The sequence below is a fragment of the Herpailurus yagouaroundi genome, unplaced genomic scaffold (assembly GCF_014898765.1).
Source record: "Herpailurus yagouaroundi ecotype Mexico unplaced genomic scaffold, PumYag 187, whole genome shotgun sequence".
Taxonomy (NCBI): domain Eukaryota; kingdom Metazoa; phylum Chordata; class Mammalia; order Carnivora; family Felidae; genus Herpailurus; species Herpailurus yagouaroundi.
In genome coordinates this window covers 33133767-33157596 of record NW_024412418.1, presented here as the reverse complement: position 1 = coordinate 33157596, position 23830 = coordinate 33133767, and the positions used below count along the sequence as shown (strand labels likewise).

The following is a 23830-nucleotide window of genomic DNA, read 5'->3' as shown; positions in this document are numbered from 1 at the left end:
ATATCTCAAGCCAGGTACACAGGGGTGCTGGGGGGTGGGGCCTGCCCAGTGGCAGTCGCCTGGGTGTCCTCCTCCAGGCCCTCCCACTCTCTCACACCCACAGTTAATTAAAGGTCACATTCCTTGAGTCTATTTCATGGTTTAGGCATAAGAAGTGCTTTTCACAGTGGGAGCTTTCAGAGAGCTGTGGGAATGACACAATAGCAGCTCTCTTTCACGCAGAATGCCTCTCACACTTGTACACCAGCTTTCTTGGTTCTCTGCGCTATGAAGGCTGATTTAGAGCCTGAAGCTTCATCACCTACAGGGAGGGGCCCAGCGCTCATCTCCTGAATGTGGATGGGAGACTATCCATATGGGAGACCATGTAGGCCTCAGAGCTGCACAATTCCAGGTGGAACCCACTCCCTCAGCAACAAAACCAAAAAAAAACAAAAAACAAAAAAACAAAAAAAACCACCAAACTACTCACAGCTGATGACACACATCAGTGGCACCCTATGAACCAAACCCAATTCCACTCACACTGGAGGCTCTGAGGAAGCAACCAGTTATTATCGAAAAGCACTTTTGGGTCCTTACCAAGGATAGGAAGAGATCAAGATCTTATGCCCTCATCCCATAAGCCAGAAATCTTACTGCAGAATTATCAAGGAACTGCACCCAGGGTTTGAGGCAATAAGAAATAAAACTCTTCTCATTCAGACAAGAGACGTCTTCATTTGGGATCCAGATTTGATAAGACCCACACAGCCTTGGCCTTTGAGCTTGGCTCCAATGAGGCTGACACGCTCAGAAAGGTGAGGCACGTCCAAGGGAGGCATGCCTCACGTCCAAGGGAGGCATGCACATGGGGTGCATGTCCTCACGTCGTCACTCACCTTTAGGTCCAGGTACTCCAGGTCTTTCTTCAGCTGGAGGTAGGTGTCGTCAGCCTTCAATGAAAGCACACAGAGAAAAAAGCCAGTTATGAACACCAAGGGCTTCTAAAACTCAGGGCTTCGTGTGTGAACCGTTTACGCTGCACAGATTCAGGGTCAAAGAACTACAGCAGGGCAACACATCTGGGGCCACAAAGGAAGCAAAAATATCTCAATGTAGCTCAAAGCCCTCTTTCAGCATGGTGGACCTTGCAGGTCACTGTGGAGAAAGCCAGCTGGTCTATCAGTTAGCTGAGGGACAGTTCGGGGGGAAGAGGGAGACAGCACACACACCACTAAGACAGCAGTGCAGCTGAGGCCAGTGGTGAGCTCCTGAGACAAAACTAGACAGTCTAGCTAGAAGAGCATGCAATATCTAATTTAGGGTCCCATGAATCACCAATGCTCCAATCCTTGTCATCAAAAATGACCCTCTCATTAGTGCAGCTAAATGCCTAGAAGGGCAGGGAGAGGATGTGGGGACACAGGTAGGTCCTGACTGACATGACCTTGGGTTCCATGATGTTAAGCACCAGCAGCTGCTGGAAGTTTTGGCTCCCTTTGCTCAGCATGGGACCATGTCAGGAGTTGAGGAAGTTCCAGGGTCACACCTGGCTGCTTGCATTGTCTCTGACAATCTGTTGAGTTCTTCAGTGTAATTACCAGGAACAGTGAGAATAAGCAAAAGACTCTGATTTTCTAGAACTTGTGTTTCCCATGTAACAGATCACAGAAGCTGTTAGGCAGAGGGGCTGTAAAGGCTTAAGAAAAATGGCTCGGGTACCACTTTCTCAGCAGGATAAGAGGCCTCCCAGCAAACCAAGGCAAGTCAGGGCTGGGGGAGAGGGCCCTGTTTACATCTCTGATGTAACACAAGTAAGCAATGTGAGATGTTCAGGCTGTGCTTTTAAGCATGAGAAGACCTGAAGTACCATTGTCAGGGACACTAAGTGACTTCCAAAATGCTATTTCTATCCCTAAACTGTCCCCTTACCCATCCCTACTTCCCCTTCATCCCAGTCCCTATACACTTGGAACAGCAGTAAGAGGACTGAATATTATTTAAAATCACCCAAATTCACAACTTAGGGGTTTTGCCTGTGTTCCCTCACATTCATTTTTCCAAGTAGTGTCCTGAGTCCCTCAGGTCTCACTAAAACAGGACAGTTAAGGAAGGTGACAATCCTGTCACTTCCCTCACCTGTCCTCTGACTACTTTTCTGTAGCCCAGAGGGACCAGCCTCGTGTGAACATCTTCTTTAAGTTGCTCGAGATGCCTGGGAGAGCAATTCTCTGGTCCCTCCTTTAGAAGCTTGCCTGCAAACGTCCATGTCCTGGAAGGTTTATAACACTATGCCAGATAGGACCTGAATTTTGGCTCCAGCCTGCAGGCCTCTGGCTGAGGGATCCCAGGCAAGTCATTTTCCCTTCTAGATCGAGTGCCTCGTATGTGGTAGTAACTCCTGTCCTGCCTAACCTCTCCCAACTTACTGTGAGGTTCACTAGGATAAGAGATGTGAGGATGCTTTATCAGTCGTCAGGGCACTGCCCGGATGAGAGAAGACACTCTGCCTTTTCCCCTCCAGGTTGACACCAACGCAGCACACCTTTCAGCATCCCAAGGAGTGCCCAAGGTGGCAACAAGAATGACAGCCAGCACAGCTCTTTGGACATGACCAGCACACCAGCCTGGCATTAACTACTCAGAGCCAGAGAAGCCACAGTTCGGGTCCCTCACACCACATGCAGTCTCCTCCCCAGCACCAGAGGTGTGGGCCCCACCACCACTGCACAGTGTGTGCCAGTAGCATCCAGAAGCAAACAGGCAGGGAGCAAGGGAAAGAGCCAGACAGCAAATACAGACTAGAGTGTGGGCACGAAACAACACGAGCCAGCATGTCACTCCCTTGCCCCCAGGGGGGCCCCGGCCCTGAGAGAGCCCACCGGCGCTGACCTGGCAGGTGGGAAAGGTCAGCTGGTGCTGCAGTAACTGGCCGACGGCGAGATTTCGCACGCTGGCCAGCCTGGCCTGGTGCCGCCGTAACCGGGTGAGAAGCAGTGAGAGCTCCTCCAGCTGCAGGTGTGTAGACACATCATGAGGAAATTAGCCACCGCAGGAGCACGACGCTATAATTACTCTTCACCCCGGTGCCGGGACAGCACTGATGTGACACCATGAAGTAATTATTGCATTAATTCTGTCATCAGGACAAACAAAGGCACTGGCAGAAAAGAGGCTGCAGGAAGCGGGGTTTTTTTGTTGTTTTTTTTCTTTTCAGGAAACGGCAACCAACAGTGAAACCTCACCCAGACTCAAGCTTTGAAGACAAAGTTAACTAAGCAAAGCAAAGACCAGGACGAGAGGAGAGGAGCTAATGGGAGAAAGTCGGGTGGCTGGAAAATGCTGCAGGCAAAAAAAATGCTGCCTGAAAGAAAGGAAAAGCCCACGTTTTCCTCCACTTCCCCCAAGCTCTTCCTCTGATCTGGGGACCCATGCCAACTGGATAACACGGAGCCAGTCATTCAATTTCTCTGAGTCTCAGTTTCCTCATTTCTTCTTCTTTTTTTAATCTTTATTTTTGAGAGAGAGAGAGCGAGCGCACGCGCGCACACGGGGGGGGGGGGCAGAGAGAAGGGGACGGAGGATCTGAAGCAGGCTCTACCCTGAGAGCAGAGAGCCCGATGTGGAGCTTGAACCCACGAACCATAAGGTCATGACTCAAGCCAAAGTAGGACACCTAACCTGCTGAGCCACCCACAGGCGCCCCTCGGTTTCCTCATTTCTAAAGTGGGGGTTGGCAGCTGCCCTGCACACTGCATTTGACTGGCATGGGTTGGGGGTGGGGAGAGCAAACTCAGTGAGGTGGTACTTCGCAGGCTGCATGGCGTTCGTAGGGGTGGGGGTGGCGGGGAGAGGAGGAGCGGCTTACCGATTTTCCATGTAAACTGGGAGCGCTGACAGTGTGGGTCATGTAGCCCATGGAGGGCATGGAGCGTCGGTCCACATGAGAAGAGTTCTACGGTGGAGAGACAGGCAGTCACCCTGCGGTCCGGAACCTCTGCCCCTCTCCACAAGAACAGGCTGCCACATAGCACTATCCCTCTTCATCTGTGAAATGGGGTTCCACATTTTTCTCACCAGGATATAACAGTGTAAACTGGGAAAGCCCCTTGGAGAGATAAAGCTAAAGTTGGGGTTATTAAAAATTATTGAACCAACTGAACACAGGTATCTTTTCTGCCTTCCAAGCTGCAAGGAAGCAGACTTCCAGTTGTATGGTCCTTCATCTCTTATTCTCATCTGTGAAGTGGGCATGATAAGAGCACCTACATCACAGGGTTCTTGTAAGCATTAAAGTCAGGCCTTTAGTACTACACCTGGCCCTAAAAGTGCTGCACAGGTATCACCTATCATTATTCAAAATCGCTCAAATTTGTGTTTAAACCACGTGAGGGTTCAAACTGAGCATTAGGGCTGAACCCCAGCTGCAGGGCCGCCCTCCAGAGTCTCACCTTGGTGGTGTGGCCCCGGGCCTTGCTGGGAGAACCCCCCAGCGAGATATCCACACTCCTCCGCTGGTCCGGCGGCTTCACGGTGACCCTCTCCGCTGGTGTGTGTGGCCGCCTGGGTGGGAAGGCCCTCGGGGGGCCCGGAGGAGGGATGTCCGAGGGAGACGGAGGCACAGAGATGGAGCGGGGCACCTCCAGCATGCTCCTGCTCCGGCCCTGGTCGGGGAACTCTGGCGAGCCAGCACAGATGGGCGCCGTGGGGCTGCCGTGCCGGAACTGCTGGCGCTGCTGCCACTCGTAGAGCTGCCACACGGTGCCGTCCCGGTGTGCCCTGCGCTCCTCGCTTGACATCTTCAGGTGGCTGGCTCGGTCCTGCGCATACTTGTAGTCACTCGGCAGGTTGCGGGGAGGGGGCGAGGAGCCCCCTGAGGGGTGTCGGGTACTCTTAGGAAGGGTCTGGTAGTTTTCCGGGAAGGACAGGGACTGGCTGGGGCCCTGGCGGGGAAGGGTCTGGTCCGGCGGCAGGCTGAGGAGAAGGGAAAAAGGAGAAAAATGGGTAAGTTGAACAGCATGACATCTGCCAGGTGTTTGGAAACATAGTTAAGTAAATCCACAATGCCAGGCACACGAGGGAGCCCGCTAAGAACCCCAAAGAACAATCAACGCAGACCCCAGGACCTCAGCCACTCCCTCCCTTTGCAGAGGACTCCAAAACCATTGTTCTCCAACAACCTTGGAATATCAACCCCCCTTCCAAGCAACCCGGCTGCCCCACACCCATCACTTCAAGTGCAAGATGAGGGAGCCTGCCTCCTCTTCTCCCTCCTGCTGTTCATCAGCTCTTCCAAACAGGTGTGCCTATTACTAGGAAATGCCTCCTAATTCTCTGGGTCATAAAGACTTGCCCTCTGCTGGTATCCTCACATCAAGTTCTGGAGGTTCTTAAAGGAAGTGGCCGGTACCAGTTCTTTTCTTTTTCCACTACTCTAGTCCAGATACTGATTAATCATCTTCCTCCAGACAACTCAGACCTTCCTAACCAGTGTCCACACTGTAGACAGTCAATTGCTTGGGTCCAATTACTGTCTTGCTCCAAAAAGTTCAATGGCTCCCCACTGCTTACAAAATAAAACCCAAACCCTTTAGTAGTCACCACTCTCTAGCACCTGATCCCAACCCACCTTGCAGTCCTGCTGTTTTCTCACTGCTTCTCCAACCAGGACCGGGACTGGGCTGGGGCAGGTCAGGCATCTAGAGCCCAAGAGCCAGAGGTACTTCCGCTCAGATGCATAGATGCATCCCTGCACTTGCTGGAACCTGGGACTAAGAGCCTCACCCTAATCCCATCTGGCCTCCTACACACCCGGGCAGCTTCTCAGAGTGGAGAAAGCAAAGATAGCTTGACCCGGGTTTGGATGCTGGCTCTACCATCCACTGGCTATATGACCCTAGGCAGCTTACCGGACTGCTCTGAGCCTCAGCTTCCTCCTTGCAGAAACTTTTCCTTATTCTCATATTATTGTTCTTGCCTCCCCTATCTGTATGGGCTCCCCTTGCCCTATTCATCCAAATCTCACTCATTCTCCACAACACAGTCCCATGACCTTTACACGGAGGCCGTCAGCAATACTGCAGCTCTCAGGGTTCCTGCTCTGCTCTGACCTAGTGACTATGTGGTAGGAAACTTGTCCAAGGTCTTTTTATTGATGTAACCTTTTCATCCTCATAAGGCATCTCCTCACCAGATAAGCTGTAAATCCTCGGAAGGCAGGAACTATGTCTCACATTCTGTGGTACTGTCCAGGGTTGAGAAAGTCCTGATGCATAACCAGCCAGATATTGTTCTAAGCCAGTGCTACTCAAAGTATGGTCATGGACGGGCAGGCAGCATCAGCACCTGGGAACTTGTTAGAAATGCAGGTTACAGAGCCCCACCCAGACCTGCCAAATCAGAAACCCTGGGGTTAGAGTCAGGCCTCCTGTGTTCTAACAAGCCCTCTGGGTGGCCACAGTTTGAGGAGTGCCGTTCTAGTTGTTCTTAAATTCATCTTAAATTCAACTTGTTGAAGCACTTCCTTCTTGTCTTTTATGTCCTCACTCTCCCTACTATAAAATGGGGATACTAAGAATGTAATAGATTGTTGCAGGGATCAGAAATAGCTGTCATTCAAAAATGGTAGCTTTCTTCTCTTTTCATCGTTACCTTTGCAATTACAGAAGGTAATTTTAAGATCTCTTCGGCCCAGACCTGTTTAGTGCGTCCATCTAGTGTGTCTGCTTCCACTAGGTGGCAGGTTTGCTACTGATTTCCCAAAGCCAGAGGGGAATGTGTCTCTGAGCAGGGGGCAGTGGCTGAATCCTCAAACAGCTTTGTTGGCAGTGGTGGCAGAAACCAGGCTAGGGGCTTCCACTGGGGAGTTCATGACTCCACCAACCACTGTTCGCTCTGACTGAAGCAAAACTCAGACTATGCAAAGTATGTCCTTGCTGTGCTCCCACCTGCACAAGCCTTTGGTCTGGTTCTGCAGCCTGCTCCCAGTGCCTATGTCACCCAGAGTACCCCCACACCGCTGTACCCCCAAATCCCTCAGCTGGCCCTCTAGCCTATGGGCTCTGCTTATGCACTATCATCCCCCCACCCCCACTCCCCAGGGTTGGCCATTTGGGGGCAACCCCAAAGACCTCAGTGCAATGGTGAGCTCCAGAGGCCAAATCAAGGTAACTAACCAAGGGTGGAGTGAGGGTTGCAGGAGGTAGGTTTGTAAGGAAAGGTAAAGATCCTGCCTGAAATAGGCAAGAGCACCCAGAGCAGCGCTGCCCCCAACAGCAGATCCATTTGCCGGCCCCCAAACCCAGCCTTACCCAAAAAGAAAGCTCAAGGTCTCCTGCCCTCATTACCCTGCTCTGTGCCATGGGGCCTCCCTGTTCCAAAAGGCACTAAAGAGGATATTCTGATACAGCCACTACAAAGTGGTAATATCGAAATGTAAAATCACTTTTCATAACCAATTACTTATGCAACAGACATTCCTCGCCCTAACCTCCACATCAACTGTGCAAGACTTTCACTTTTGACTCTGTTCCTTATTGTAATATCTGAGTCCCTGATACCACCCCCACCCCTGCCTTTTTATTTTATGGGTATGTAAATTACTTTAAATACCCAGAAAAAAATGCAAGGCTAGAATTTCACAACAATCTCTTAGAATGTAGAATTCTAAGGGTACATCAGCTTATCCTCGAAAGACATCATTCTAAAGGAGTTTAATGATGTGAAACACAATAATACGTATCTCCAAGTACTAAAAGAACAGTTAGAAATAATTTCTTGTGTGGTCTAGAGCCACAAATATGAGATCATATTACAGTCCAAATAACCCTCCTTGCAATGTCTAATGTGCTCAATCTAACAAGATTAGTACAGTCTGAATCATATAAAGCACAGACATCCCTCTTCTATATTTTCAAATGGAGGAGGCTTTTTTATTAAGCAGCCAGATCTACTTATCACTTGACTGTAAGAGATTACAAATATACCTTTAAGGAAAACAACTCGGGGAATGCAAGATGCAGTCCTTTCCAGATACAAGTGAATGATCAGAGACTGTGCACTTCACGTGGTCAGAGACTAACAGCTTTCTTCTCAAAAGGGTGTCTTCAATTCCTCACTTTTCACCTTTCAGCCCATTGAGATCCACTTCCATCACTAGACTGAAGTTTCTCTCGCTGTGTGCTCAATGACCTTCAAGGCCAATGAATTGTTTTCATCTACAGACCTGATGTCACCTTGCCCCATAGATAAGAAAGGCTCAAACTCCCAGCTCATATCTAAGGACAGTTCGACGCTTTCCCCAACCCTGTCATCTCCTTGCAACTCACTTATTTTTTAGCTCTCCTGTGTGCCCCTCCGGCCCCAAGTACCGGCCATTGTGTGTAGCAGAATAACATAGGTTTGTGGGCTGCCAGAAGCAGTTATGTAGAGACAGGTCAACCAACAACTTACAACTGCATATCAGTCACACAGCTTTTGAAAGTCCTTTCTGTGCCCCTGCCACAAAGAGTTTCTCGCCGGCCAGGCCACATTTCTGGGTTCTTCCTGTCTTCCTCTCGTAGTATTCTGCCTCCTGACCTAACTTGAAGGTCCTAGCTCCACTGAGAAGGGCAGATCAGGTCTACCCATGCAAGCTCATCCAGAAGCTCAGTGGAGGGGCTCAGCCTGGGTGGCTCAGTCACTTAAGCAACTGACTTCAGCTTAGGTCATGATCTCAAGGTTTGTGAGTTCAAGCCTTTCCTAGGGTGAGTCCTGCTTCTTCTCCCTCTCTCTCTGCCCCTCACTCACTTGTATCCTCTCTCTCTAATAATAAAATAAATAAAATAAAATAAAATAATAAAATAAAATAAAATAATAACATAACATAACATAACATAACATAACATAACATAACATAACATAACATAACATAACATAACATAAAATAAAAGGAATCTCAGTGGAATCAAAAGCCCCAGTGACTGATCAGAGACCTTAGGTTCCAGATACTCTTTCAGTGCCTCCCAGCTTTGTGGGAAGGCACCACCCGCCAAGGAGAAGTCCTCATTCACAGCACAAACCAGACTCCTTCAAAATGAAACTCCCTCCATCACCTGTCTCCTGCTCACCTCCTTCATGGAGACTGCTTTTGTCCACCCCTTAGGCTGGAAGTCCTCCTCATTCTGCCTTTGGCCCTCTGCTATGGCTCACTCTGAGCTAGGGTTCTCAAGCCTGGCTGCACATTAGAGTCACATAGGGGTATGGGTGAGGAGGGGAGTGTTGTTACAACACCTCACATCCAGGCTGTACCACATCTACTTACTTGCCAAGCCAAACTTGTTAACGTTAACTCTACCTGTGGCCCTCCTTACCTTCCAGGCCTCGATGAAGCAGTTTACCAACTCTTATACCTACCCAACCTCAACATCTGTGTATCCTCCCAACCGTCTTCACAATCCTCAGCATCTTCACTGCTTCGGTTTGGGTCCTCCCCGTCTCCTACCCAAGGTAGGACCAGCTTACACTCAATCATTTTCTCTTTCAGGCTCTTCTCCATCTTAAACGCTGCCATAGTGTCATCAGAGCAAGGAGTTAATTTGAAACAGTAGTTCCCAGTGCCAATATGGAGATGGACAGATAAGGACACTTTGGGTGAGGTATAAACTGAAACAGCATTGTTGGAGGACAATTTTGTAATAACTACCATAATTAAAATGGCATGTATCCTTTGACCCAGTCACTCCACTGAAAGTCATCTGTTCTTTAAGTACACATGCACTGATATGCAGAGACAATGGACAGGGATATGCACTGCAGCATAGTTTATAACAGCAAATGTTTGTAACCAACCTCACTGTCCATCAGTAGGAGATGGTATAAATATCACTGCAGATCCATACAATGGAATACTCTGCTTACTCCAAATTAATGATATATGTCTATATGTGCTGATATGGAAAGAGATAGTCAAATATCTACATATAGACTTGCACATACACTGACACATTAAGTGAAAAAAGCAAGGTGAAGGACAGGGTTTCTTTTTCTTAATACAGTGGTTGGTCTTTAGGGACTGAAAGTAGGTTTCTGAAATAAAGTAGAAGGACACTTATCTTTCATTATTTATCCTTTGGTATTTTAATTTTTTTTTTTTTTTTTTGTGAGTGGTTTACTGATTTGGAGGTACTGAACAAAGGGAGATTTACACATGGAACTAACTATGAATTTGGTGATGAATTAGTAACTGGTGCAAAGAAAATGAAGAAAACTTGAGATGCTTGGATGGCTCAGTTGGTTAAGCGTCCGACTACAGCTCAGGTCATGATTTCACAGTTCATGAGTTTGAGCCCCACATCAGGCTCTGTACTGGCAGTATAGAGGCTGCTTTGGGATTCTCTCTCTCTCTCTGTCCCTCTCTCAGCTCCTTCCCCATTCACACTTTCTCAAAATAAACACTTAAAAAAAAACACAGCAAACTATAAGCATGAAAATTATCAACACCAGAAAACAAAAATTGTACAAATGAAATAATAGTATACTATATGGCCCAGCTGTGAATATTTATATTGTCATAATATAAAAACTGACTAGAAAAATTATGCTATATTGCGAAGCTAGGATACAGGTAAGTGTATGTCTATTGGAAAGGCAGAGTGGGGTATAAGACACTTCAATCTTTATCTTCTAGAGTAGAATGTCGATTGATAACTAAAATTGAAAAATCAAGAAAGAGCAATGTAAGTATCTTATTTGATTTCAGGTAAATTGGGAAAACTACTGAAAGAACTGAAAGTGGTTGCCTCAAAGGGACAAAAATCAAAAGTAGGGATGGATGGGGGTCATACTACTTAAATCCTTAAACTATGTGCATATACTGCTTTAATAAAAAAAATATTATAAGAGTAAGGGGAAACTAAAACTACCATTCTCACTTTGATTGGGGCACATCAGAATCACGTGGCTGATTTCTTCACCATATATATGGACCTGCTGTATTAGAACTGGGATGTAGTAAGGACCATCTCAGCTAGAAAATCTCCCCTGGTGATCCTGATGCCTCTTTCTTGCCAGTACTCTTCAAACCATTGATGGCTTTCACAGGCCTCCAAGACTAAACCCAAAATCTTTAGCAAGATATACAGGCTCATCTGGGCTAAATCCTTATCTTTCCTATCTGCCACTATCTCTAGCTTCTCCTGCCTTTACCTCCCCTAACCTGCCCCATATTTACTTCAGTTCTTAGCAGTTGCAGCATGCAAGAGGAAATAGCTAACTTACCATGAGTAGCTTCTCTCTAACCACACCTGTTGCCTCTGCCGGATCCCCCTTCTGCTGCTAACTTCTTAGTGTTGAGGTACCATTTATGTGCTGACTACTCCCAACCGGGTTTCAACACCACAATCCATACCGAACTGCCTACCTGACATCTCCCTCTGGATAGCTAATAGGCTTCTCAAACAGGGTTACCAAAATGGGAACACTGACACCTCCCTGATCTTGCTCCTAAGCCTTCCCCATCTCAGTAACCACCTGGCTGTTCAAGTCAAAACTCTAGGGATCATCCTTGTTCCTCCTTTTCTCTCAACCTGGGCATCCAAATCACTGACAAGCTTTGCTGTTTCAACCTCCAAAATGTATCTCAAATCTTTCTCTTTCTTTCTATTTCCACTGTTACCATCCTAGACCATTACAACAGCATCTTTCCTGGGTTTTTCTTTCTGAATCATTAATCAGATCACATCAGTCACCTGTTTTAAACCTTCCAGTGGCTCCCCTACTGCTGTTTCAAATAAAATCCAATTTTTTTTTTTTTACCAAAGAGTAGGAGGACCTGGACGATGCAATGCCTGCTAACTTTCCAACCTCGCTCAGCAGGGAGGGCATTTAAAATCACCTCCCAGGGGGGCGTCTATCTAGCCCAGCACCAAGAATAGAAGCTTCCCACCTCCGTGTCCTTGGGAAGTAGCTTTCTGTTTTTAATAAGACACAAAATTTGAACAAATGGAACTGACACCTGGCCAGTCCCAGGTGGGAATGAGAAGAGAGCTACAACACAAAAGGACTTCCTTTTCCTAGTCTGTTCCACAATAATGTCTACCAATTCCTTGGGGGATTTCCATTGTAATTTCTCCACCATCTACCCTCACAAACTGCCCACCGAGACCAGATTAAAGAGGTTACGCTACCTACACATGCACACAACACCCACACACCTAGAAGGAGGCCTAAGCTATTCCCTTGGGAGCACTCCTGCCACAACAGTCCACAGGGGAAAGTCTGGGCCCCACCAACAGGGAGAATGCAGTGAGGCATTTTAGAGTATGTTTATCACAGGCAGATAAGTCTGTGGCAGACTTGGCCTGAGCTGTGACACATCACTGCAGCCCCTCTAGTCCCTGAGGAGCTTTCTGAATGCATGAGGGCCTTGCTAACTCTTCTGCAGTCAGTGGTTTGTTTTTGAAGCCTGGGGATGGTGACACAATTTACTGTCTTCATAAGGAGGACAAAATGGGGAAGCCAGGTCACCCTGAATTTTTCACATTCAGAAAAGTGCCCTTATTAATCTAAAATTATAATAAAATACAAACAGTGCTTTGCAAATAGCAAAAGATGCATGCCCTCTGAATCATTAAAACTGATTCTTGAAGGAATAGGTATGATAAAGCCTCCTGTCAACAGTGCCTAAGCACCTCTCTGTGTGTCTGCAATTAAAAATGGATCTGTATTTACTCTACAAATATTTCCCGGATGTAGAGAAGTAGCAGAGTAAGAGATCAGTTACTATCTACATGCTGACTGTCTCCAGACACACTTGTTAGGGAACAGAGAAGCCACCTGATATAATCTCATACAGACTTGGCAGGTTCATAGACCCGGGTCTGCACTCTGGCTCTGCCACTTATCCATGTGCCCTGGGCAGGCTCCTTCTCTTCTCCAAGCCCCAGTTTCTTTGTCCCCAGTACAAACTGGGGACATCATCCCCTCCTTGCAGGGTTGTTACAGGAATTTATGGAGCTAATGGAGGTGGAGAGTTTAAGGCCAGCATTTACCCAGCACGTGCTGGGTAAATGATGGCTACCGTTATTACATTATTACACTCATTAGTAGCAGCCATCCTGAGTCTATTACTGACCTCCTGCCGTCCCCTTTCTGGGCTTTTGCCCAGTGCTCCACCTGGGCCAGGCTGCTCTTCCTCTGGCTGTGCTTTTCAGGGTTGTTCCTGGGAGGAAAGGCCCGCTGATACCCGCTGGTCCCATTCTGCTCTCCTGGGCCATATGTGGTGGGCAGCACTCCGTTCTTCTCTGCCCGCTGGGGCTGTGCTTGCTGGCCTCTCAGGCCACCAGGTAAATCCACGAACAAGGCATCCTCCTCAGCTGGTGAGTACGGGGACCTGGCCTTGCTCCTGTCCCGCTTGCCCTCCAGTGGGTCCCTCTGGGAACGGTAACGTTCTTCCTCTTGCTCCCGCCTCTCAAAGCCAAAGGAATCCTCATGGCTGCGGTGAGGACAATCCCTTGCATGTCCAGGTCCCACACGGCCACACTCTCGACAGGACTCTGTGTGATTGGCCTGGGGGACCGCCTGCCGCTCCACCTTCTCCATGTCCCTGCAATGAAAGAGGCACATTCAGTCCATTCCAGACAGCACCAGTGGCAGCCAAGACTCCCCAAAGAACAATACACTTTACACTCAAATTTCCTCCAGGCCTTTGCATGGACTATTCCCTCTGCCTGGAACATCTTTCACACCTAGTCCTTCATTCTTCATGCCTGACTTCTAGTGCTTTGGGACCTGGCCTACATGTCACTTCCTCCAGGAAGCCACCCCAGACACATATCCCCAGTCTAGACTGGGAACTTTGCTGATTCCATGTCATACTAATACACTGGACCATAATTGTGTGTTCACTCATCTAACACCCAAGTGGACTATGAGGTCCCTCAGACCAGAGGCCCTTCTGGCCAATTATGATATGCCTAGAACTTCTGTCCAATGACTGGTGTAGAGTACATGCTTTATAAATACTACTGAACAAATAAATGATCTTATTCCTTTTCTCTTTTGCTCTTTGTCCATTTATCTGTCTGGAGCAGTCCAGCTTGGATAGAAGGCTCCTAAGCCCAGTATCTCTCCCACTGGCATCTAGCACAGCCCAAAGGACAATTAGCAGCATAATTAACATTCTTCCAAGATGGTGAGTAAATAGGCACAGCAACCTCTTTATGTAATCTCTTACCTATTTCTCAAACAGGAACCCATAAGAATGCTGACCTAACAATCCTCTAAACAGTCAGATTTTAGAGACAAGGAAACTAAGGCACAGAGAAGATAAATGATTTGTCCAAGACCATACTGCTGGGAAAGAGTGGGATTAAGAGTGGCTTAATCCCAACCAGGCTGCAGAGCCCATGTGCTTTCTATTGCCTCTCCATATGTATGTCCATGGCCTACATATGTGCAGACCTAGAAACTATAAAGGAGAATGGGGTGGGGGCCATAGGTCAGGACATGAACGGAGTCTACAGGAAGAACTTCTGAGGCACAGAGAAGGACTCCCCTTTCATGGCCTGTCTCCTATTGCAAGCTGCCTTTCTCCCTGCCTTCCTTGGGTCAGGATCCTAGTTATGTCTGCATCCCAATTACCTGGTACCAGGGACATAGCAGCAGCTCCATAAGCTTTGCAGAATTTAGATTAGGGAGAAAGGAGAACACACCCCAGCCCAGCAGGACCAAAAAATTGCCAAGGACCCTTGGATGGGGCAGCCAGTATCCCTGGAAAAAAGATCCCAGCCTTAAAGACATGAATAGATACTTTTCCAAAGAAGACATCCAGATGGCTAACAGACACATGAAAAGATGCTCAACATAGCTCATCATCAGGGAAATACAAATATAAACAATGATGAGATACTACCTTGTACCTGTCAGAATGACTAAAATTAACAACACAAGAAACAACAGGTGTTGGTGATGTGAGAAAGAGGAACCCCCTCCTTAAGCAGGACAGCCTGCTTAAGATTCTCTCTCTCCCTCTGCCCCTCCCCTAGTCGTGCACTGTTGTACTGTTGGTAGAAATGTAAACTGGTGCATCCACTCAGGAGAACAGTATGCGGATTCCTCAAAAAGTTAAAAATAGAACTACCCTAGGATCCAGCATATGCACGACTAGGTATTTACCCAAAGGATACAAAAATACAGATTCGAAGGGGTACATGCACCCCAGTGTTTACAGCAGCATTATGAATTAATAGCCAAGCTTTGGAGAGAGCCGAAATGTTCATGGACTGATGGATGGAGAAAGAAGATGTGGTATATATACAATGGAATATTACTCAGCCATCAAAAAGAATGAAACCTTGCCACTCCCAACAATGTGCACAGAGCTAGAGTGTATTATGCTAAGCAAAATAAGTAAGTCAGAGAAAGACAAATACTGTATGATTTCAGTCATGTGTGGAAGTTAAGAAACAAAACAGATGAACATATGGGAAGGCAGGGAAGGAGAAGAAAGAGAAGTAACCACAAGAGACTCTTAATGATAGAGAACAAAGTGAGGGTTGCTGGAGGAGAGGAGGGTGGGTGGATGGGTTAGATGAGTGATGGGGATTAGGGAGGACACTTGTTGATGTACTTGTGGACACTTGTGATGAGTGCTAGCTGTTGTATTTAACTAACGAATCACTGAATTCTGCTGAAACCAATTTTACACTGTATGTTAACTAACAAGAATTTAAATAAAAATTTGAAAAAGAGGGGCACCTGGGTGGTTCAAGTGTCTAACTCTTGATTTTGGCTTAGGTCATGATCTCACAGTTGTGAGATGGAGTCCCATGTCGGGCTCCATGCTGGATGTGAGCCTGCTTAAGATTCTCTCTCTCTCCATCTCCCTCTGCCCCTCCCCTACTCATGTGCTTGCTCGCGCGCGCTCTCTCTCTCTCTCTCTCTCTCTCTCTCTCAAAAAAATTGTTTTTTAAAAAAAGGAAAGTAAAAAAAAGTCCTGGCCAGGAGATCCATCACTCCTCAAATGACCAAGCCAGAGGGCTCTCTCATTTTCACCTGAAAGCATACAATGGAAATGCTGCTGCATTTACATCTTGGTGGCCAGACCCCAGGCATCCTTGCAATGACCTAAGAACCTCAGCTACCAATTACCAAGCACAGACTCAGGGCAGAATCGATCCAGTCTGGGAGACAGTTAAAATGTCAATGTAAAGTAATTAAGAAAAGCAATCACAAATCTTACTGCCCAGGCACTCTCCTGACTTAACCATGAAGACACAAAGCTTTGTTTAAAAATAAAAATCAATTTCAGCATTTCAATTTCCATTTGGGGACCACCTTCCCCACTTTTGATCCATGTGGTTTGGGTGTTACTGACTCTACTAGTCCCTATCCAGCTGAGGCTCCAAGTCTCAGTAATCAGTTCAGGGGTTGACACTATTCCAGGCCTGTCAGAGTTAGTTCTGGGACTTTGGTTGGAGCTGGTCTTGAGCTGCTATAACTATATGGGAATCAGCTATTTGAGAATGAAACCAACACCAAGGAAAGCAGATGGAGAGAAAGAATCCTAAAAATTTAACCTGAGCTCTGAGTTTTAACCATAACTAAACCAGATATATCCTTGGACTTTCTGGTTGTGAACCCATAAATTCTCTTTCTCACTCAAGCCAGTTTGAGTTTGGTCTCTGTTACTCTTTGCCAAAGAAGTCCTATTACATCATTTTATAATGACATATTTAGATTGTGATCTCTGAGGGCCCTTCCATTCCTAACGTTCAGTTGGTCTGTAAGCTCCAGTAGTAGGAACACATGGGAAATATTTGGGGATTACTCTTTAAGAAAAAGCAATTCTTACTCTGCATTCATTCAGGGACCACTGTGTTCTACAGGGTACATTATAGGCTTTAACTCTGTCTTTCCTTTCTTCCTCTAATCCTCCATAACTGCATCAGTGTAACTCCAGCCAGTAGCCTTCGGGTTGCCTGAGTTGGTCTTTATCTTCTTTACTGTTTCTCAAACTCGGGAAACCACCCATGCAGGCTTTGCTAAGGCTGCTGCCTAGAGGACTAGAGCTCTGGCCGTCCTCTGGGTCAGACCCCAGGCAAGTCACCGAAGCTTGATAACCTGGTCACTCCAGCTGTGAGATCTAAGTAACTGTACCCCCTTGTTATTTCCACCCCAAAGATAACAGTGCTTTGTCACAAAAACCAGGCTGTAAAACAAACATGCCACCTACATGTTATGATATTAGAACTGAAAGGAAAAGGGGTTTTTCTCAACTCCAGAAACCAAAGACTGTGGGTATGATGCCTCAGCCCAACCAAACGGCAGGGGGATTTTCCTTTCTTTATCAACCTCCATGTATTTACTGAGCAACTATCTATCTCCACTGGGGCAGGCACTTGGAGAGATAAGAAAATAGCACAAAAAACAGTCTCTGCCATCAAAGCCAGACAACCCTAAAGCCCAATTTAATCATGGTAACCACATTTAATCCTGTTCTCATTAACTGACCCAAAACCATGGAGGTTTCCAGTCTTTTTAACCTTGGAGCTCAATTTATAACTATAAACTTTAGTCTTTACTGTGTGTGCACATATGATGGACACACCCTGACATATGCCAGTACTTCCTGATAATAAAGTTGATAGACAATGACAAATCCTTTTCTCAGATTAATACCACCATTTACTGCAAAACAAACCTTAAGAGGGTGGCTAAAAGAATGGAAGTCTGCTAGCTACCTGGCAGCCTTCTAGACCCTCAAACTTGGGATTATGAACAGCTCCTGGTCTCTAACTGCTAGGACTTACATAAGATGCTTTGTGCCCCAAATATTCAGGCTATGGCTGCAGGTAAAAAAGGTGAAGGTAATGTCCTCTACTCCTCCACCTTAACTGACTTATTAAACAGTTAACTTAATGAAGTTATAGGATTTAAGGAAAAAATGTTTTCTTGTTTTCTCCCTGTCTCCCTATATTCCCTACAATTTAACCCACAACTTCTCAAATCAGGAGACCTGTCTCAAAATAGATTTACAATGCTCAGTTAGCACAATGATGGGAAAGAATGAAGCACCCCTCAGCCCTCAATGACTGTGTCACTCAGACAAGATGGCCATACAGGGCACACAGGTTTAGCTAAGATGACACAAGCCTTTCCAGTGCAGTTCATTACTATCATTGTGAGTACCCAGACTCAGTGACTATTCAAAAACGGAATTCTTGGCATTCAGTGACCAATTTGGCCAAATGCGTCAAAGCCAGAGAGCATAAGGTTAAGAGCCAGTCAGACCCAGATTCAAGAGGTGGTTCCACCCAATGCAAGCTGGGTGACCTTGAGCAAGTCTGTGACCTCTCTGGTTTCCAGTTTCTTATCTGTAAAATGGGGACAACAACCACTGCTTCTCTGGGCTGTTGTGAGGACTAAAGGAGAGAGTGCACAGAAAGAGCACAGCATAGTGCCTGGCAAACAGCATGCCCTCAAATACAAATCTGTTGACTACATCTATTCTCTCCCTCGTCCCTGACTCAATTTTTTCTAAGTGGTAATGTATCTAGGAAAAAACTCCCATTTCCCAACCTCCCTTGGAGCTAAGGGTGATCATGTGACTTAGATGTAGCCAATAAGATGTTAAAAGATGTACACAGAAATTGCTGGGTGGGTCTTCCGGGAAAGTCTTTTTAAAAAGTCACACTTAGCTGACTTAGCTAACCCTTCCCTTCTTCCTGCCTGGAACTTAGACTCTATGTTGCATTGGAAGGTGACAAAAATAAGAATAAAAGCCACCTGCTAAAATCTGGGTAGAAAGTGAGAAAGAGCCCAGGTCCCTGATGGCACCAGGGAGCTATTACACCAGCCTAGACTAACTACCTCTGGATTCCCGTTATGTGAAACCCAACTTGATTTTGCCATCCTAAGTTAGGCCGTTCTGTCACTAGCCACCAAACACAATCCCTAACTGTTAGAAGGGGCTAAACATCATTAGCAGGGATTGGGTCCCTCCATTTTCAGCACATCACAGCAATGCTACTTGTCTGTTTAGAGCAAATTCTTGTTTCCTCCTGCAAGTGGGAAAAGCACTCACCTCAGTCTGGGGATACTTCTTTCTTATTCCTTTTCTTCACAAGAACTTGGAAGTTAACAGATCACACCAAGGACTTATTATTATTTTATTCTGCCTCTAAACCCTTTTATCTCACCTGGAAATAAGAACTAACATTTCCCTCTGTCTTAATGCTAAATACACGCACACACCACACACATTAAATCTCAAAGACTTGGGTGGGAAGAGGAATGACTGCTTATAGGGCCTTGGTTGGACTTTGGTCCAGGGGCAGATACAGCCATTCTGTCACAATTCCATTGGAGGATATCTCCCTACTCACCACACCTAAATGACCCAACCAGGAGCCCAAGAACAAGGGCCAGGCCACCGATATTCTTAGAGAGTTTAGTCTGAGCCAGGTCAGGTGGCAGAAGTCCTGCCCTGGATAAAGAAACCAGTGCAGCCTGTGTTGACTGATGCTAAGCCCTGAGCACTGACCCCGGTCTCAGGAGGGCAGTGGGCTCAAAGTCAGAACTGACCCTAGGCACTCTCCATAGACTTGTACAAAAGACTGAAGAGAAAGGGGCACAAAGTATGCTGGGAGCCTATGGCAGGCTTGCTCACTTAAATTCCTAACATTTGAGGAAGGAAATGGCTGGAGAGAAATGGCAGACAGGAGTCTGTTTCTTCTATCCCCCAGAGTTAACTAGGGCAGTCCCCCTGGGAGGGCAGGTTGGGGCAGATATCTGGCTCCCTCTCAGGCTCTGCTCTAAATTAACAATAGAGGGCCTGACAGCTCTGAAGACACACTCTCCAATTCTCCACACTGTCCCACCCTAAAGAAGAGCAAAGCTAAAGAAAAAAAAAGGCAACACCAGACTGCCAAGCTGGGATGCCTCTTGCCTCAAAGAGGTGGCTACTGGCAAAGTCCCTTGTGAAGTTTTAAGGATTGACAAACCAAAGGAAGTCTGGTTACTCTGGGTCCCCTCACTTTGTTCATTTCTGCCTAGAGAATCCTTCCTTCTTCTTTCTACTGAGGAAGTCATGCTCAACCATCACAGTTCAACCCAACCCATCTGGAGTTCTGGCCAAGTTCACTCACCTTCCATCTCCCTATGGCAGCCACAGTTTTGGGTCATTCATTTTTTTGTGGCTAATGTTTGGTTATTATTACCATATGCTGGTATGGTCCTCATATGTGCCAGGAACTAGAGATTAGACCACCCCTAATCCCTACAACAATCCTGCAAGGCCAGTACTGTCAAGCCCAGAGAGGCTGAGGGCAGTCAGTAAGTACCAGATTACCTACAGTAAGTTTCTCTACTGAAGAATAGGAACAATGGCAGCAACAGTGATCACTGAGCACTAACTAAATGCAAACCCCTGAGCTAAGCAAATTAAATAGATTACCTCTTCTTCTCATTGTAAAGTCCTCCAAGGCTAGGGATATTATTATTCTCTCATTACAGGTAATAAAAGTGAAGCTGAAAGAGGTTAACCCACTTGCCTTGAATCATGCAACCAGTGACATACACAGGATTAAATCCCATCTGATCTGACCCCAAAGCCCTGCACCTGACTGAAAACGTGTCCACAAATTACTTCTGCTCAGGATCCAAGGGGCTTGTCCAATCTTAGGTGTTCCTGCTACACTTTACTCAAAGTCATCAGCGTTTGGAAAGCCAAATATTTAGTTCTCTGAAGAGACTACAAACAGCCAGCAATGTATGGGCTATTTCTGAGCAGGTTGGTTCCCCACACACCAATCCCACAACAGTTGTCTGACTCCCCCCTGACATCCCAAATCTTTATTTGAACAATTTACAGGTAGAGTTTTTGTAACTTTTGTTCATCCATCCATCCTTCCACCCACCTGCCCAGCCAGCTAAACATGCGTGCACCCATTCATTAACGAACTGCTTACTATGTTCCATTTTCAAGAAGTTTACAGACTAGTAGGGGTGACAATGAAAAAGCATGCCTTGATCTTGCAGTTTGTGAGTTCAAGCCCCGCGTTGGGCTCTGTGCTGACAGCTCAGAGCCTGGAGCCTGCTTCAGATTCTGTGTTTCCTTCTCTCTCTGCCCCTCCCCTGCTCATGCTCTGTCTCTCTCTGTCTCAAAAATAAATAAAACATTAAAAAAAAAAGAAAAAGCATGCCAACATAGCTTGAACATGAAAGTCCTATGCAAAAGGAATGACATAGTTCTACAAACTGGGGTATCTAACACACTGAAGGGTCAAGGAATATTTAGGCTAAGGCTTGAAGTATGTGCTGAAGTTCTCCTAGTAACGGTGAGGACTGGAGAGGCAGATGAGCAAGGCCCAGATGGATCCTGGTGCCTCATGAGACGGACCTCCATCTCTCACCTGGATCCCATCACAGTCTACTCTCCCCCTCGCTCCCTTAGATTCAGCCACACTCCCTAGCTTTCTGTTTCCCCAACAAACCAAGCTCCTTCTTGCCACAAGGTGTTTGTAAGGGCCCATTCCTTCTGTTTTAAGCACTCCCCCTCAGTTTTGCATCCTTAACCTTCGTATATCAATCAGGCCTCACTTCCATATACTTCCCACAGAGGCCTTCCCTGACCATCCAAACAAAAGTGGCTACTCTCTGCCCCCTCGCCCCTCCCATCCCATCACCCTATTTTACTGCCTTCATGCATAGATCATGATAGAAAATTGTCTTGTTGTTTACCTGTTTATGGTCTATGTCCACCTCTCCTACCCAAGAATGCATGGGACTTTGCCTCTTTCTTTGAACACAGCATCTTTAACAGTATCTGCTGCACAGTATGCCCTCAATAAATACTTGTAGAATAAAAGACTAAATAGATGAATGCATGAGTACAAATGCACCCAATTCAAGAAGTTCAGTATGGCTGGGGCATAGAGAATGGGGAATGGTGAGACATGAGCCCAAAGGTGTAATAGGGACTAAACCCATACAGTGCTCAAATGCCCTAAGGAAAATGGTTTTTACTCCAAAGGTGATTAGACAATAAGTTCCTACAGTCCAAAGACAGGACTACCAGTTACACAGAGACCAGAGAAATTTGGAAACTGAGAAAAGAGGTAAGTTGTCTTCGGATAGGCCCTCCTATTTGAGCTGCTTGTCAGTTTTGTGAGCTGTGAAAGCAAGCTGACCTCTTGCTTGCTTAGTGTTTTAGCTTATTGGAGAGGACAAGACATTCTTAGACAAGAGACAAAAAGCAGTCCAATGGCAGAGTTGGGAAGACAGATTTCAAGGAGGCTGTAGGGAATCAAAAACCAGTCCAAAGTCTGGCAAGTGGGAGAACATGGAAATGGAGGGAAGAAATTATGAACAGAAGGAGATAGAGAGCAGGATTTGGCAGCACTGCTTGGTGCCCCTTATAGTGTATGGGATGGGATCTTAAGAACACGTGAATGATTGGGCGCCTGGGTGGCTCAGCCGGTTAAGCATCCAACTTCGGCTCAGGTCATGATCTCATGGTTTGTGAGTTTGAGCCCCGAGTCAGGCTCTGTGCTGTCAGTTGAGCCTGAAGCTTGCTTTGGATCCTACACCTCCCTCTCTCTCTGCCCCTCCCCCATTCACGCTCTGTCTCTCAAAAAATGAATAAACGTTAAAAAAAAAACAGAATACATGAATGAATTTCTATCAAAGATCTCTGAAGCCTGTGTAGGAAACAAAAGGATAAAGAAAGGAGTTGAAGCGAGGGTGCTCAACTTTGCTCCTGGGTCAGAGTAATGATGTAGGAAGAGGCTGGAGGAGGAAGGAGGTGAGAGGCAGGTGGAGGGATGGTGCTGCAGGAGCCTGAGCAGAGCAGAACCACAGTGACCCTGCTAGGGGATGAGCACATCCTGACAAGGAAGAGTGCATTTTGCTCACAGAAGACTCATCATCAATGTGATCCAGGGGATGGTCGATGAAACTGGGGTGGTTGTAAAGAAAAAAGGGCCAATGACATTGTCAAACCAAACCCTATGGAAGGTAGCATACCCAATACAAAGTATCTTAGGCATCCTATTAAGTAAGCACGTTATACATTCATGTATTTAACTTAACACTTGTAATAGCCCTATGAACTGAGGTTTATTTTTTTTCAATATATGAAATTTATTGTCAAATTGGTTTCCATACAACACTCAGTGCTCATCCCAAAAGGTGCCCTCCTCAATACCCACCACCCATTGAACTGAGGTTTAAAAAGCATTCCCAGGGCACCTGGGTGGCTCAGTCAATTAAGTGTCTGACTTCAGCTCAGGTCATGATCTCATGTTCTGTGGGTTCGAGCCCCACATCAAACTCTGTGCTGACAGCTTGGAGCCTGTTTTAGATTCTGTCTCTCTCTCTGTCCCTCCCCCACTTGTGCTCTGTCTCTCAAAAATAAATGTTAAGAAAAAGTTTAAAAAGCATTCTCAATCTGTACAAGTGACACAGCTAGAAAGTAGTAGAGATGGGATTTGAACCCATGTCTATCTGACTTCAGACACTAAGCTCTGGGAGGAGAACATAAGGTAAAAGAAACCAATACAGTAGGAAGTGAGGGGGTGAATCAATCAGCTGGCCTGGACATTAGCTTCTTGCACCACCTTTGTCCCATTCCAATGGGTCATTTCTCCTTCCTCTGCCCATAGCCCTAACATTTCTTGGGCATCCACCCTTACCTTGCCCGCAGTCCCTGTGGCCTGGTTCTCAGAAGTGAAGAATGTATCCTGGATTGGTGCCAATCAGCATGTATATTCCTTGTCCACAGTACATGATTTAAGGTTCAAATATTATCTAAGCCTGTCTAATCAGAATGCCTCTCTCTGGACAAGAGTTTCTGGACAAGACTCTGGCT

At 46.4% G+C, this 23830-nt stretch overlaps 1 protein-coding gene across 13 annotated transcripts in view; it reads right to left on the bottom strand.

Moving 5' to 3' along the window:
• PLEKHA7 (pleckstrin homology domain containing A7) overlaps positions 1-23830 on the bottom strand; it is a 220096-nt gene that overhangs the window by 35037 nt on the left and 161229 nt on the right. For all 13 annotated transcript variants that reach the window (XR_005796990.1, XM_040495709.1, XM_040495711.1 and 10 more), the window contains 4 exons: positions 13094-13564; positions 4434-4956; positions 3851-3937; positions 882-935 (listed from right to left, as the gene is read on the bottom strand). Coding sequence is in view for 12 of the 13 variants with exons in the window: in XM_040495709.1 (XP_040351643.1) it covers positions 882-935; positions 3851-3937; positions 4434-4956; positions 13094-13564 (1135 nt within the window). In the remaining variant the exon portion in view is untranslated. The remainder of the gene's footprint in view (positions 1-881; positions 936-3850; positions 3938-4433; positions 4957-13093; positions 13565-23830) is intronic.